Source organism: Podarcis bocagei (genome assembly GCF_964188305.1).
Source record: "Podarcis bocagei genome assembly, chromosome: 2".
Lineage (NCBI taxonomy): Eukaryota > Metazoa > Chordata > Lepidosauria > Squamata > Lacertidae > Podarcis > Podarcis bocagei.
In genome coordinates, this window is record NC_138126.1 from 74,273,984 (window position 1) to 74,289,063 (window position 15,080).

The 15,080-nt window shown below is 43.1% G+C and overlaps 1 protein-coding gene and 1 long non-coding RNA gene across 3 annotated transcripts in view; one reads left to right on the forward strand and one right to left on the reverse strand.

Annotated features, from left to right (window-relative positions):
* JADE2 (jade family PHD finger 2) overlaps positions 1-15,080 on the reverse strand; it is a 149,896-nt gene that overhangs the window by 29,240 nt on the left and 105,576 nt on the right. For both annotated transcript variants that reach the window (XM_081185556.1, XM_081185555.1), the window contains exons 6-8: positions 13,934-14,145; positions 8,404-8,571; positions 7,653-7,769 (exon numbers count right to left, since the gene is read on the reverse strand). In XM_081185556.1, coding sequence (XP_081041682.1) covers positions 7,653-7,769; positions 8,404-8,571; positions 13,934-14,145 — 497 coding nt within the window. The remainder of the gene's footprint in view (positions 1-7,652; positions 7,770-8,403; positions 8,572-13,933; positions 14,146-15,080) is intronic.
* LOC308582509 lies at positions 585-6,928 on the forward strand. The gene is made up of 3 exons (XR_014005719.1): positions 585-690; positions 1,289-1,441; positions 5,974-6,928. It is a non-coding gene; the product is annotated as an uncharacterized lncRNA (long non-coding RNA).

Genomic DNA, 15,080 nt, shown 5'->3' on the forward strand with positions numbered 1-15,080 from the left:
GGATGTCACAAACATTAACATCCTGAGAAGTTGCAAATCAGAAAAGACCGATGGAGGGTTTTTATTTCTCCTCTCCATATTTTCCCCTGGTGACCAATTATTCAGAGCACACAAGGGCCATGCCTTTGCCCTGCTTACTACATTTTGAAAGTTATTGATACTTGAAGCCAGCGTGCTGGTCAAAAGGTCAGCTAGCTATGATATAATACTAATTACCATGGGGTAACATGAACTATATGAGTTTGACCAAACTGCGGTGGGCAGTGGAAGACAGGAGTGCCTGGCATGCTCTGGTCCATGGGGTCATGAAGAGTCGGACACGACTAAACGACTAAACAACAACAACAACAAATATGAACTATGGAACTGTGGGAGATTAGCAGCCAAACGTAATTAATGCATATTCCTTGCTAGTTAGCAGGAGAAGGGGCCAATACCATAGAGCGGTACTGCTGACAGGCAATTGCTGAGTGTCTACTCAGACCACAGAAATACAACTGGTAGAGAGAGCTGTGGGTTACATCATTTCCCCTCCTCTCCTGGAAAGGAAGCAGCATAAAGTACTTCCTGTTCCTCTCTCTTCTCTCTTCCTTTGATTAGTGCTGGATGTAGTCATGGCCCTGCTTGCTGCAGCTCTAGGTATGGGGCTTTTGCTGCTACTGTTGCTGTGAAGCAAAGCATGATTATAAAGTAGGTAAATCTTATTTTTAAACTTACATTACAAGTTGTTGCCTGATTCTTCGTTAAGTGGGGTAAGAAGGGGAAGCCAGCTTACTTTATAGTTGAACTTTCTCCAAAGGGAGGCCCTGCAGACTAATTCCTATTCTTTTAATTGAGGTGCCAAAGATGGGATTTTCAAACTCTGTTAACCCACAGGCATGGGGGCCTGGTGGGATAAACTGCAATCAATATATCCTCTCCTACCCATTTAAACCTATCCCACATGTACCAGTTTCCAACACTGCAGAATCCTTTTTTCACTGTGCCACAGGGAAGGGCAAGGAAAACGGAATTCAGTAAAACAGTGTCAGAAAAAAACATTTTACTTGTAATGTCTGAATGGTGAATAAGACTTTTTTTTTTGCCACTGCCAAAAAAAATGAGGATACTTTCTTTATTACATTTATACACCAGCTTTCCTCCAAGGAGCTCAAAGTGGTAAACATAGTTCTACTGGGTTCCTGGAGGTAAATACCCAAGGTGAGGGTATTTATATATGACACAAACATTGCTGACATAGAAAGTAATCTCCTGTTAAACTAAGCAATATGTTTAACCCTTTGAGTAGAGCTGAGTGCATGTGCCAAAACAGAGGAGAGGAGCCTGTGACCCTCCATAATATGTTCTGAGGCCACAACAAACATCCACCCCAGTCAGAAAGGCTAATGGTGAGTGATGATGAGAGTCACAGGCTGTGCAACCCTAATATAAAAGGAGCAAGGTATGGAAAAGTTCTGATAAATGAGTGGGTTGGTTTTTGTTTTGTACTAAAATGCAGTAACAGTAGAAAGAAAATGGACTTTAGAGACTCTCCCCCACTCCCCAAATAATTCTGGTTGAGATTTTGCCTTTGCCTATAAAACAGAGCAACGAAAGTACTAATGGCGCAGAAGCATACATTTGCCCTTCTGAAACACTCATATGATATTATTGTGTGTTTATGAGGGTGGTGGTGAGACCAGAATTTCTACCTCATTGTTCTGTTCTTTTTGAACTACCTTAGCTAATGTGATTTTTGGGTCGCGGACTGGGTCACAAGTTCATGAATAAATCTACACTCTTGGGGGCTTGCAATGCCCCTGGAAAGACTGGACCTTTAACAGTATCTTCCCCTTTGATATATGTTCTCTAATTATATATTAAAAAGAAAGAGAGAAAAAAAGTGAGCCTCAAGCTTTTGGCAAGCTAGTAACATAAAAATTAACTGATTAACGCTCATTGCAGTCGCTAAATAGCTGTCAACAGTTCTTTTAAATAAAAAAAATCAAACAATTTTATTAAAGCCCTCCCTATCTAATTTGTTCTGTCCCCCTCCTCCCCCAGGCAGCAACATCTGAAGTGCCATTTCCTACCCAATATAACATATTCCCCAGCTAGCTGTATGTAACTGCTGTCTCTTCATGGATCCACCCACTATTCATTAACTGTTTTTTAATAGCTCTGAGTGTCAGGTAATTATTTAAGCCATAACCCATAAGAAATCAGTCTATTCCAGCTGCTAATGGCCAGTTAAACAGCAATAAGGAGCTGTTCTGAAGACCTTATTGCTGAAGACACCACACTGAGCAGTTTACATAGTTCAGATATATTTGTTAAGAACCATGGCTGCTCCAGCTTGAATGATCGCATTAACGCAAGGGGACACTTCCTGAAGGATGTTGAGAAGCGTTTCAGGATACTGTTGTTGTTGTTTAGTCGTTTAGTCGTGTCCGACTCTTCGTGACCCCATGGACCAGAACACGCCAGGCACCCCTGTCCTCCACTACCTCCCGCAGTTTGGTCAAACCCATGCTGGTAACCTCGAAAACACTATCCAACCATCTTGTCCTCTGTCGCCCCCTTCTCCTTGTGCCCTCCATCTTTCCCAGCATCAGTGTCTTCTCCAGGGAGTCTTCTCTTCTCATGAGGTGGCCAAAGTACTGGAGCCTCAGCTTCACGATCTGTCCTTCCAGTGAGCACTCAGGGCTGATTTCCTTAAGAATGGATGCGTTTGATCTTCTTGCAGTCCATGGGACTCTCAAGAGTCTTCTCCAGCACCATAATTCAAAAGCATCAATTCTTCGGCGATCAGCCTTCTTTATGGTCCAGCTCTCACTTCCATACATCACTACTGGGAAAACCATGGCTTTAACTATACGGACCTTTGTTGGCAAGGTGACATCTCTACTTCTCAAGATGCTGTCTAGGCCTGTCATTGCCCTTCTCCCAAGAAGCAGGCGTCTTTTAATTTCGTGGCTGCTGTCACCATCTGCAGTGATCATGGAGCCCAAGAAAGTAAAATCTCTCACTACCTCCATTTCTTCCCCTTCTATTTGCCAGGAGGTGATGGGACCAGTGGCCATGATCTTCGTTTTTTTGATGTTGAGCTTCAGACCATATTTTGCGCTCTCCTCTTTCACCCTCATTAAAAGGTTCTTTTAACCCTCATTTTCACCCTCATTAAAAGGTTCTGGATACTACACGTACTCAATTGAGTGTGAGGGCATTTCAGGGAAGAGGAAAAACAATTTTATGTTCAGTTTTAAATGCACACTCTGTGCAGCTTTATCTCTGCCCCACTGGTCCCTTAAGGTGCTTTTCTCCTCTGCTGAGCTCCAGGAAAAACATCTGGTGAGACGATGCTAAGGGAATATGAGAGGTTGGGGCAAAGAGAGTTCACTTCCCCCTCACCTAAGCATCTCCCTTTCCTCTAAAAAGGCAGACCCTTATCGCTGTGACTGGGGAAGACATAGGGTTAAACAAAGAGGTCTGATACTGACATGTCAGGTTTGGTCCTCATATTTTCAGCATCTTAAGGAGGGCAAAAGAGCCATAACAGTGCTATGGGACACTCTGCCACTTGTGGAGCTACTAACAGAAATCTGTCCTGGGCGGTGATCTGATAGTCCCTAAACAGCAGATCTAACCAAATATTTTCAACTGCATTCCATGCAGGGATGAGATGGGGTGGGATGCACTGACACAGACATGACCTAAGGATCGGTGTATTGAGTTCTCATTCATTTTGCTGGATGCACAGTACCAGTGCCCAGATTTGTAAAGCAATGCTGTTCTGCTATCATGCGGTTTTTATCATAGGCCTGCCTGATATAAACACCTGGGCTGGGGATGGGAGACTATGTTGAAAAGATGCAGCGGAGTCACTTTCCTAAGTGTTATTGCATTTTGAGGTTACAGGCTTTTGCCAGCAGTAAACAGCTTTGATTGAGTTTTCTTGTCCGGTAGCCAAAGCTGTAATTTTACTGCATACATAGCTAGATGGCTACTGATGGAGCCAATTGTGTTTATATTGGAGTAACATCTGGGGGTACTTTAAAATGAGTGATTGGAAAGATCCTTTGTGCTGTTGTGCACACAACTAGCTGCAGTGCTGAGATGAAAGCTGGGCAAGGACCTCTCCGGCTTAGCAAAACTACTGAAATAAACGCATCTCGGTTTCTCCCCTCCCCTCCCTATTTGCGTCACAAACAGTATTAATATCATTATTAAATTGTTTATGACTTTTGCTAGAACAACAGCCTACACAGTGCCCTTTTATGAAGGAAAGATTATCCGCGCTACCTTAGAGATAAAACAAACAGAATGCCACCCATCCTGGGTTTCCTCTGACAGATGGCAAGTAGCAGTTGTCAGGGACTCTGCCCGAAATGCAAATAGGAAATAATTAGCAAGCTGAGCTGACAGGTCAACAACGAAAAGTACCTGTTCAGCAGTAGCTACCAAAGAACCTTGCATTAAAGTGATAATGAAGACGTTATTGATGCATTATTCCCCTCCTCCAGCCCAGCTAGCAGAATAAAACCCTACAGCAGAGTGGGGGGAAGAATATACTGAAAGGTAGAAGGAGTTGGGAATTGTGTTAATGCTCATATTACCCTACACCCATCTGGCTGGGCCTCCTCAGCCACTCTGGGCAGCTTCCAACAGAATATTAGAAATACAATAAAACATCAAACAGGAACCAGGCAGAGGGCCTTCTCGGTAGTGGCGCCCGCCCTGTGGAACGCCCTCCCATCAGATGACATTCACTACCTGACATTCAGAAGACATCTGAAGGCAGCCCTGTTCAGGGAAGTTTTTAATATGTAATATTTTAATGTATTTTTCATCTTTGTTGGAAGCAGCCCAGAGTGGCTGGGGAAACCCAGCCAGATGGGCGGGGTACAAATAAATAAATAAATAATAATAATAATAATAATAATAATAATAATAATAATAATAATAATAATTATTATTATTATTATTATTATTATTATTATTATTATTATTATTATTATTATTATTTATTATTATTATTATTATTATTATTTTGCCTTGCCTAAAGGTACTATCTCCCAGACCACCTCCTTCCCTACAGCACTTCCCAGATGTTAAAATCGGCAGAGGTGGCCCTCTTGGTAGCGCCACCTCCCAGGAGAGGGCATTCTCTGTGTCTGCCCCTCTTACAGAGGTGCATGTGGCTTCTTCATTATAGAGTATTCAGAGAATGCTCAAGACACAGCTCTGCCTGTGAGCCCAAGGAACTCCTATGGCTGAAAACTGTTTAAACTGTTTTTAATTCTTAATTTTAGATTGTTGAAACCCGCCCCAAGACCTGTTGGCGAAGAGTGGGTAATAAATTTAACAACAACAAATGTATTTATAATAGTTCTTATCTGACCTTCACCATAAGGTTCCAGGGTGGGTTATAGTAATATAATCATACAAGTAAAGGAGGAAGGATTTATATATGATTATAAAAACAAGTAACACAATTCCTAGCAACCCCATTACTCCATTACCTACTCCATTACTTTTCTCCACTAAGTCCCTGGCTATTGTCACTTTCACTGAGCTGCATGAATTTTGATCCCTTTGCCTGGAAGGTTTCAGGAAAGTTACCCCCCCCCCCGGCCAAAAGCTATTTTATAAAGCTATTGTGGAGTCTTCTATGCTAAATTTCACCTGCATAAGCAAACCCAGATGGAGATGCTACATCAACACAAATAATGAGATTTGCAATCCTAATGTGATGAGAGTGGGGGCAGATCTGAATTCTAATTCCCCCCCTATGTTTCAATTTGATGCTTAGTCATTGCTTAAACGTTTAAACAAATGAATCATCTACATATTTCTTTCATTCCTGCTTTTGGTGAAAATGTTCTCCCTCTTACGAGGCCAGTGCCAACAAAAGCTCAACTGTCAGTCTTATGAAGACTTATGAAATGTGGGATGTCAGCAAAGGAGACAATAAAACCCTGTTTTCCATTTCAGGTGACCTTTCATGCAAATCCACTCAGCTCAGAGCATTTCAAAACTAACACGCGAGCCAGAGCTAAGAGGATGAAGTCTCAGAGAAAACTGAATTCTTCCTTTTCTTCCCACCCCCCCCACCCAACGCTGCCAAGTGTAGCCGTCTCGTTTCCCTGCCCTTCCGTTCTTCAAAAGCAGTTGCCATTATGACAGAATATCTCCATCTGGCAGGGTGAATAAGCAGATCCACCCAGAGCCATCGCAAATGAAATTGAATCAAATGTTGGAAAGATTTAATGAAACGTGTGTGAGAGCTTTCACTTCAGGCTAAAAGGGATTGCTTTAAAATTTCTCCCTCACAATGCCCCAAACGTTATGGTGGTGGCTTCACACTTTCTGTTCATATAGCACATGACTTTCCTTCCACCAGATAGCTGTCTCACGACAGTTGCAGCCTCAACATACAAACAATCTTTGACAGATCCTCCCTTTGGACCCAGAGATCAACACTTCGGTAATCTTCCTAGAGATCAAAGTGAGCTTGGATAAGATAAAATACTGTGATAAAAGAAGTGGAAAAGAACACTCCACTGTATTCAGTGGCATATCTTGTTACCTGGGAACTAAAGATAAAAAAGACCAACATTCTGCTGCTCCCTCCTGCAAAACCTGACAGGAAGGGAAATAATTTACACACAAACCCCCTTGACTCCATGGAGACACTGGGAGAGGAGAGGAGGGGGAGTCCATCTCCTTTCCCTTCCAACTAAAAGCTGCATATGAGATAAAAGCCAGTGGGGTCAATGTAAAGTAACATAATGGTTAGCAGGTTGGACTGTGACCTGGGAGACCAGGGTTCGCCCACTCAGTCAAGAAGGGCACTGGGTAACCTTGGGCCAGTCACCATCTCTTAGCCTAACCTACCTCACAGGGCTGTTGTGAGGATGTAATATTTTGGGGGGTGTCAGGTGACTGCCATTGGGGGGTGTCAGGTGACTGCCATTGGAACAGGGGAGAGAGGCAGAGACACCATTGGAATACAGGGAGCCTCCAATGCTTCTAAGGAGCAGTTCCTCTTCCAGCAAGGGGAAAAGCCACACCTCCAGTGGAGAAGAGAGGGAAGGGGCCAGCCAAGCGAGGAGAGGGCTCAAAGATGCTGCTGAGAGCCCAAGCACCTCACCTAGCCCGGCTGGCCAGGAGGCACACACGCCACTTCCGTCGCCAAGCTTGCGCAGAGGGGTGAAACACAAGGAGGGGAGGCGGAGATTTGGGGTGTCTAAGTTCTTATGTTGGGGGAGAAGCCGGAAGGGGCAACTCCCGGATTCTGCAAGTGACTAAGACTGACATGAACCTTGTATATCTGCACTGTAAATAGTTTGCACAATAAAACCTGTAAAAGACAGGTCAGAGTCCTGCCTGGTTACTCACGAGCAACCACCACCCAGCATTCTGACAGGGGGGACACCCATGTACACCATCTTGAGCTCCTTGGAAGAAAAAGGTGGTATAGAAATGAAATCAATCAATCAATCAATCAATCAATCAAAAGTTATAAACACCCAGCAAGGCCTAACAGGTTGTGCCTTTTGGTTGCTTGTGTATATTATTTGCCAGTGACTCTCAACATGCATTTCATTAAAACAATTTCTTTATCTTTCTGATATGGGTGGTGCACAGTTTGACTATACATAACTGCTTACCTGAATACATGTTCCCGTGCACTCCTTGCAAAGACTGCATGACAAAGCCCATCTGCTAGCTGGGATATGTGATATCTTCGTAATGGGTTCCATTTTTTCAGGGCATCCAATGCTAACCTGAGCACAACACAGAACACACCAATTATTGGCCATCCTGTATCTTCTCAAAGGATAAGAACAGAACTCTAAGGGTGGCTCTGATACAAACTAAATTCGACACATCAACCACAGTGGAATTTGCTGCCAAGGAGTGTGGTGGAGTCTCCTTCTTTGGAGGTCTTTAAGCAGAGGCTTGACAACCATATGTCAGGAGTGCTCTGATGGTGTTTCCTGCTTGGCAGGGGGTTGGACTCGATGGCCCTTGTGGTCTCTTCCAACTCTGATTCTATGATTCTATGATTCTATGTAATGTGTGAAACAGAATTAAACCGTGAAAACTGCTACCAGGAAACTGCAAGTGTATCCATGGAATGCCTGCAATGTGTGTTACAACTGTAGTGTGAATAGCCCTGGGGATAATTATAGCACATTGCATGGAGAAGGTTCTGAATGTATGAATGGACTGTTTAGAGATCACAGTGCTCAACAATAAGCTTTTAATTTCAGGCATCCTTAAATCCTGTGTGCTCAACATAATCCTTGGCATGAATGACAGGTGATGATTCTGGACAGTACCTGGCATGGTGAAATCCAAATATATCTCATCTACATAACATCTACCTACTACTTAGAAAGTCATTTAGTATCTTACTTCAGGTATCCATAAGGCACAGCTAACGTGGACCCATTTTGTCCCACTCCGGGTGGGTTTCAGAGCTCCCCCTCTCTTTGGGCAGAGTAAACACTTTGGCTGGACTCCAAGGGCACAGGTTCGGCAAAGCCAGTTTCCGATGGGAACTTTCAGGATTCCATAGCAAGCCTAAGTAAACATAATGCAAAAAGTAAGTTGTTTTTATGAGGGATGGGAAACAACACTGTAAAATACGCTACAACCAAGACAGGCAAATTAAATGTGGCTATCTCTGATACATTTAATTCCATGTGCTAAACCTGTTGGTAGACATATTGCACTTCTTACATTATTCAGTCTTATTTTCTTAGTCTTTGAGAATCCATCAGTATGATTATTTACAAAGCACTGGAGTTCAAGTCACAAGTGTCCAAATCTTAAGTATTCTAGACGTTATGCGACTGTGTGTGTGGGGGGGGGGGCAGGCATGCGCCAAACACGCCTTTCAGGATTCCACAGCAAAGTTTAAATGATTTATATAAGTGGCATTAACTTCCAGATTTTGTTCATTATACACCCACATATTATGTATGATGTTTAAACGGTACATCACTGTGCAATTATGCCTAGATTGAACTTCAAATAATTTACTAATTATTTAATTTAAATTACATAATTAAAAAAAAACTGTTGTCAAGATTGCTTTGAGATATTTGAAAGGAAGAAATTAATAAATGGAAATAATAAATAAATAAATATGTACTGTGGACATCCCTAAGCTTAAATTGGCCCTCACCCATGATGGGGGCTGAATGATGATCTCATTACAGAGCTCTTCCTCTCTCTGGTGTTTTGACAATCCCAGAGCTCGATATCTTTGCTACTAATGAACAACTGGGAGAGGAGTGAACATGGGAGGAATGAACACAGGTACTGGGCTCTCATTTTTTGAGGCAGTTTAGGCATATTAACATCCTAAAGCAGGGGTGCCCAAACTTTTTTCAAAGAGGGCCAGATATGATGAAGTGAACATGCGTGAGGGCTGACCAAAGTTGTTGAAGTTGACCCCAAGATTGTTGAGTTGTTTCTAAAATTGACATTGTTGGGCTTTTGTTAGGATTTTACCCCAGGACGTATACTGCTACGGGGACTGGATTAAATCAAACGGCAGGCCAGATTAGGCCCCCGAAACAGACTTTGGACATGCCTGTACTAAAGAGTCATGGATTTCTAGAGGATAGTTTTTGTCACATACAGCAGGTCCCAGGTTCAATCCTGGCACCTCCTGGTTTAAAAAATGGGGGAGGGAGTATGTTTGCATTTCAAGTTAGCAGGATTAAAGAAGCCTGAGACCTGCTTGAAGCCTTGGAGAAAGATGCTTCCAGTCAGAGCATACACTCTTGGGTTAGATTCCCCACCCCAATCTTACTGGACTGCAACTCTCATTGTCCCAGACCATTGATCATGCAGGCTGGGGCTGATGGAAGCCGGAGTCCAATAATATCTGGAGGGTCACAGGTTCTCCCTCCCCCAGCTTAAATGGACCATTTTGACTCAGTAAAAAGCAATTCCTTATGTTCATGTTGAATTCAAGCCACCCTGAAAGTCACTAAGGCACTCTTGGAGAAAGAGTAACACCTCAGGTTCATTTCCACACAAGCTACAGCTCAAGCCCATCAGTGTGGGCTACCCATACTGGAATGAATACATTAGACGTTAAAAGCTCACTGCCTCATTAGCAGGTCCCTCTGTAGGTGGTAAATTTTAAAGCCTAAAGGTAATCCAAAACCAGCTCCTGACTTATTCATTTAATTGATCTGACGTGTGTGGCAAGACGGCAGTTGATGCACAATTTAAAGTTCCTCTTGGAAAAGGTAGAATTTGTGCTCTTTCCTGCAGCTGTTTGCAATCTTTAACTATAAGCTCCTTAAAATTCACAATGTGTCCCAGATTGTTGTGTTCTTCCTTCCAGGTTAGTTCACTTGTAGGTTAGTGTGTGAATCACATTATGGACTTTTATAGAAAATCCAATATCCATTTTCTTCATTCTGAGCTCATGTGTCTTGGAAGCACAGTGTTTAAACAGCTTTGATTTAACTGTGCCAGAGAGAATGGAGTAAGAAGAAATCCTTAGGAGCAAAGAGGAATCTATAATCAACTGCCTTCAAATTCACCTGTCATTTGCATCCCTACACTGAGATCAACAGCATACTTGTTTGGAAAGGGGGGGGCACACAGAAGCTGCACCCAAAGAAGTAGCAAAGGGTACTAATGAACCAAACGAAAATGTATTTCCTTCAAAGACCAGTTCTCAGCACCCCTAGTAAGGTAAAGGTACCCCTGCCCATACGGGCCAGTCTGTCGACTCTAGGGTTGTGTGCTCATCTCACTCTAGAAGCCGGGAGCCAGCGCTGTCCGCAGACACTTCCGGGTCACGTGGCCAGCGTGACGAAGCTGCTCCGGCGAACCGGCACTGGAGCAGCACACGGAACGCCGTTTACCTTCTCGCTAGAAAGTGGTACCTATTTATCTACTTGCACTTAATTGTGCTTTCGAACTGCTAGGTGGGCAGGAGCTGGGACCGAACGACGGGAGCTCACCCCACCGCGGGGATTCGAACCCCCGACCATGCGATCGGCAAGTCCTAGGCGCTGAGGTTTTACCCATAGCGCCCCCCGCGCCCCCCCAGCACCCCTAGCTGTTTCCAATTTTGAAATTCATATGACTGTTGTTGTTTTGTAAAGGCAAAGTTTTCTCATCTGCTTTTTGGTAGAGGGCCAAAATAAGGTCGTAAAATTATAGCGTGCACAGAAACTGCTGGTGACACACTTTGTGGGCAATTGCAAGGCATGCCTTCCTCGTCTGCATGTGGTTTGCATGTCATGATAAGGCAAACTATGAGCTTGCACCTGCTTTGCTCTTCCCCGGTTCTTTTAGCACAGTATGGTGGGGCAGCTAAGTTAAGGCTTGGCTGAGCAGAACATCTGAACCCAGGATCCTAGTTAAGGCCTCGCCTTGTTAACCATGACCTGTAGCACAGCTAAAAGGACTGAGGAGGAGCAAAGTGGGTGGAAGCTTCTTTCTGAGAGCCAGCTGTTGCATGGTTTTGGTAAGCCATACAGTGGTGCCTCGCAAGACGAAAAGAATCCGTTCTGTGATTCTCTTCGTCTAGCGGTTTTTTCGTCTTGCGAAGCAAGCCCATTGACGGATTAGCGGATTAGCGCTATTAGCGGCTTATCAGATCAGCTGATAAGCGGCTTAGAAAAGGGGGGAAGGAAAAAAACCCTGCAGGAACTCGCAAGACATTTCCGTCTTGCGAAGCAAGCCCATAGGAGATTCGTTTTGCGAAGCACCTCCAAAACGGAAAACTCTTTCGTCTAGCGAGTTTTCCGTCTTGCGAGGCAGCACTGTATTTCAGTTTACTGCAATGTCTTAAAGAGGCTACAGAAGGGACCGGTTGCTGCTTGCTACTGGTCAAGATGCAGCCAGTCTGACATAGCAATTCCTGCCTTCCTGGAGGAATTCAATCATGAGCCCAAGCCTTGAGTGAGAGAAGAAATGTTTGCTTCTTAACACAGCGTGAAACTCTCCAATGAGGTGCATTAAGCACCACCTTTTTTCTGACAAAGGCTCTGTCCCATGTAAGACAGACAAAAGTTCAACACCATGAACTTTTTCTACTATGGAAATACAGCTGTCCCTGCTGGACTTCTCTTTAAAATTGTAGCTTTTGAATGTATTGGGGGAAATTGTGAAATCAACAAATGAAGCAATTAGACAAAACCAACAAACAAATAAAAAACCTCACAAGGGACCATTTCTGTGTCTTTTTGCATAAATTTATTGCTCAAGCACATAAACCAGGGAAGAATTTGTCTGGATGAGGGTAAACAGATACAAAGGAGAAGTGAACTTCTGCAGCTGTCTGACAGGTGCAGCTTGTTGTATATAGTTGATCGGGGGTGGGGTGGGGGGAGAGCATGTTCTGAAATTCTTTCATGTACACAACACTTAAAGAGTTATCAAAACCCTTTTCTTCCATTATACTGGATCAACCCAGAGATATAGCCTGCCCACACTATATTCTGCCGTGTAAGAAATCTTTATGATTCCTGGGCCTCCCTGGCATTAGAACTCATGGGGGGAAAATGTGTTTTAAAGCATCTTATACTGTGTCACAACACACGGAAGCAGAAAAAAAGTGACAAGAGGCTGGTCATATAAGTGAGGATTTGTTATAGACATGAAGAGGGCAGGGAACAAAAAACAAAAGAAGACTCACTGGAAAGGAAAATTTAGAAGCCCATAGCCTTCCTAGCACTATGATGCTGACTACTTTTTCCATATACATGAGGCTACTTCTGTAGAAATACATTTAATTTCCATGTTCTATTTAAGGACATGCACCTTTTGTACTAGAGTTGACTCCTCTTTGTAATGCTGGTCTTGTAACATCCTAAGAGTAATCTCTGGAAGATATGATAATGTTTTACTTTTAACGTATCAAAGACTTGCATAACTGTGATCCACTAGGAAATGGACACCAGTGATGGAAGCTGTGCCCTGTGTCCTCCTCAACAACTCTTTTTCTAAATCCCAAAATGCTCTGGTGCAAAACCTGCTAGCAAGTGGCAGCACTGAAACTCCGCCAAAAGAGAAAGAGGGGAAAGCCTGTTCTCTCTGCCTAAAGGAAGCTACCTATGATTACACAGAACATCCCAGAGTCAGGTTCACACTATTGATGGCCTGACTTCAATGGCCTTCCATGGATTTTCTTTCCTTCTAAAGGACAGTCGGGAAACTTGACTGGACAGACCTGCGTAGGATATTTGCTACGTATTTGCCTATTAAATTGATTGCGAGCAACTTATCCAAGATCCTCTCTTAGTCACAGCCACATTCAGCTCAGTCAAGGCCATTAAATCATCAACCAGAACTTTGTTACAAAAGGGCATGTAAATGAGTAGTTAAAGATATACCAGATTCAACTATACTTGAGTAAAAAAGGGGAAGGAAATCATGGGGCGAAACTTAAGAACTTAGCCCCATGCCTTACACCCATTATATTACTGTTTTTATACCAGCATAAGCTACTGGTCAACACAGGCATGTGTGAATATACTTAAGCCTATGTTCAGGTGGGCCTGAAGGATGTCTCTTTTTCCTCCAATATCATGGTACGCAATAATGTGAACACAATACAATACAAAACAAAATGCAGGGAGAAATAACATATGAAGAACATAAATACCGAAGAATAAGAAATGCAAAAGGCAGGCAGGAGATTATAAGCAGGATGAGTTTGGCAGCATCCTCTATTCCCTAGCACAGTGATTCCTCTCTCTTACCTCTGAGGCAAGACTGTTGTCTCAATGCACATGCTAACTGTGAAGAAAAGCCCAAATTTTCCCATGTCATGAGGGGACGTGACAAGCCACAGCAGTAATGGCTGGAGGATGGCTGTCATTCTTGGTTCTGGTGTGTGCCAGGCAACTAAGTCCTCTGGGGGAGGGGGCTGTACTGCCTCAGCAAAGTGAGAAATGCTACTCACCTGGTGCACACAGACGTTGCATTTGTCACAGAAAACCATCTCGTTGCCATCCTCTCCTTCTGGCGAGCGGCACACGTCACACACGACATCCTCATCGTACTCTATGCCGAGACCTTCTTCTGTCTCGATGGCAACGTTCATGTTCTCATAGCACAGCGTCTCCAGCTCCTCCAGTACTCTTTCCAAGGTGAATTCATCCATTTCTGGCTTTTCTAAAAGACCAAAAACAACAACGCTCAAATTACTTTAATGTCAAGGGTTCTCAAACTTTGTTGCAGTGAGAAAGGGTGGGTGTTATGTTTAATCGCAGCACAACCGACACAAAAGGAGCACATCGTTGACAGAGCCTCATCACCTTAGCCCAATCGAAATATGTGCCAAAGCTGGGCATAGAAAAGAATGCTTGCCTCCCTTGACTATAATTGGTGCCTACTTAAAGAAACAACAATCCTGCTCCCTTTGTGGACTATGACTGTTCTGTTAACCAGTCTTGCTTTTAAGTCCTGGAAGCAACTCCCTGGAGTACCTGCCATTGTACCTGAGCTACATAAGTAACTACCTATAAAGGGTATTTTTACAAGGTCATTGTACATAAAAGAAACACTTTATAGTGTTGAATAGACAAATGGATTGGTAAAACAAGGTCTTGTTCAGAAAGCTGCTTTTGGTTCTGAAGGCTGAGTTTATGTGTCACAGTTAGTAATAAAAGGATGTGTCCATTAAAGTGGCAAACAGTGGGTAGTAAAGAGGGATGAGATCAGTCAAACCAGTGCCAATAATTTGCTTTGGCAGTATCAACATTTATGTCTTGCAAGGATGTTCTCTGTTGTTTGAACTTTTAAAAAGAATGCTTTGATGCAAATAAGCTTGTGAAAACTGATCCACTTTAACAGTAATGGCAACTGCTCACAAAAATGTGTTTATTAGTTTGCTTTACACCCCCCTGCACAAAATTGAAAGGGGAGGGGGCATTCACAAAAACTACAAAAAGTGAAAACTTAATTTGTTTTGTATTTTTTGGTATTTATGTTAACTGTATTTTATAAAAAAAAAATTCTTGCACTCTTAAAATCTACCCCTTTTTGTGGTAGTGGTTCTTTGTTTTCCCTAGTCAGCTGATATGCTAAAATGGGGTGGTCTGCTTACT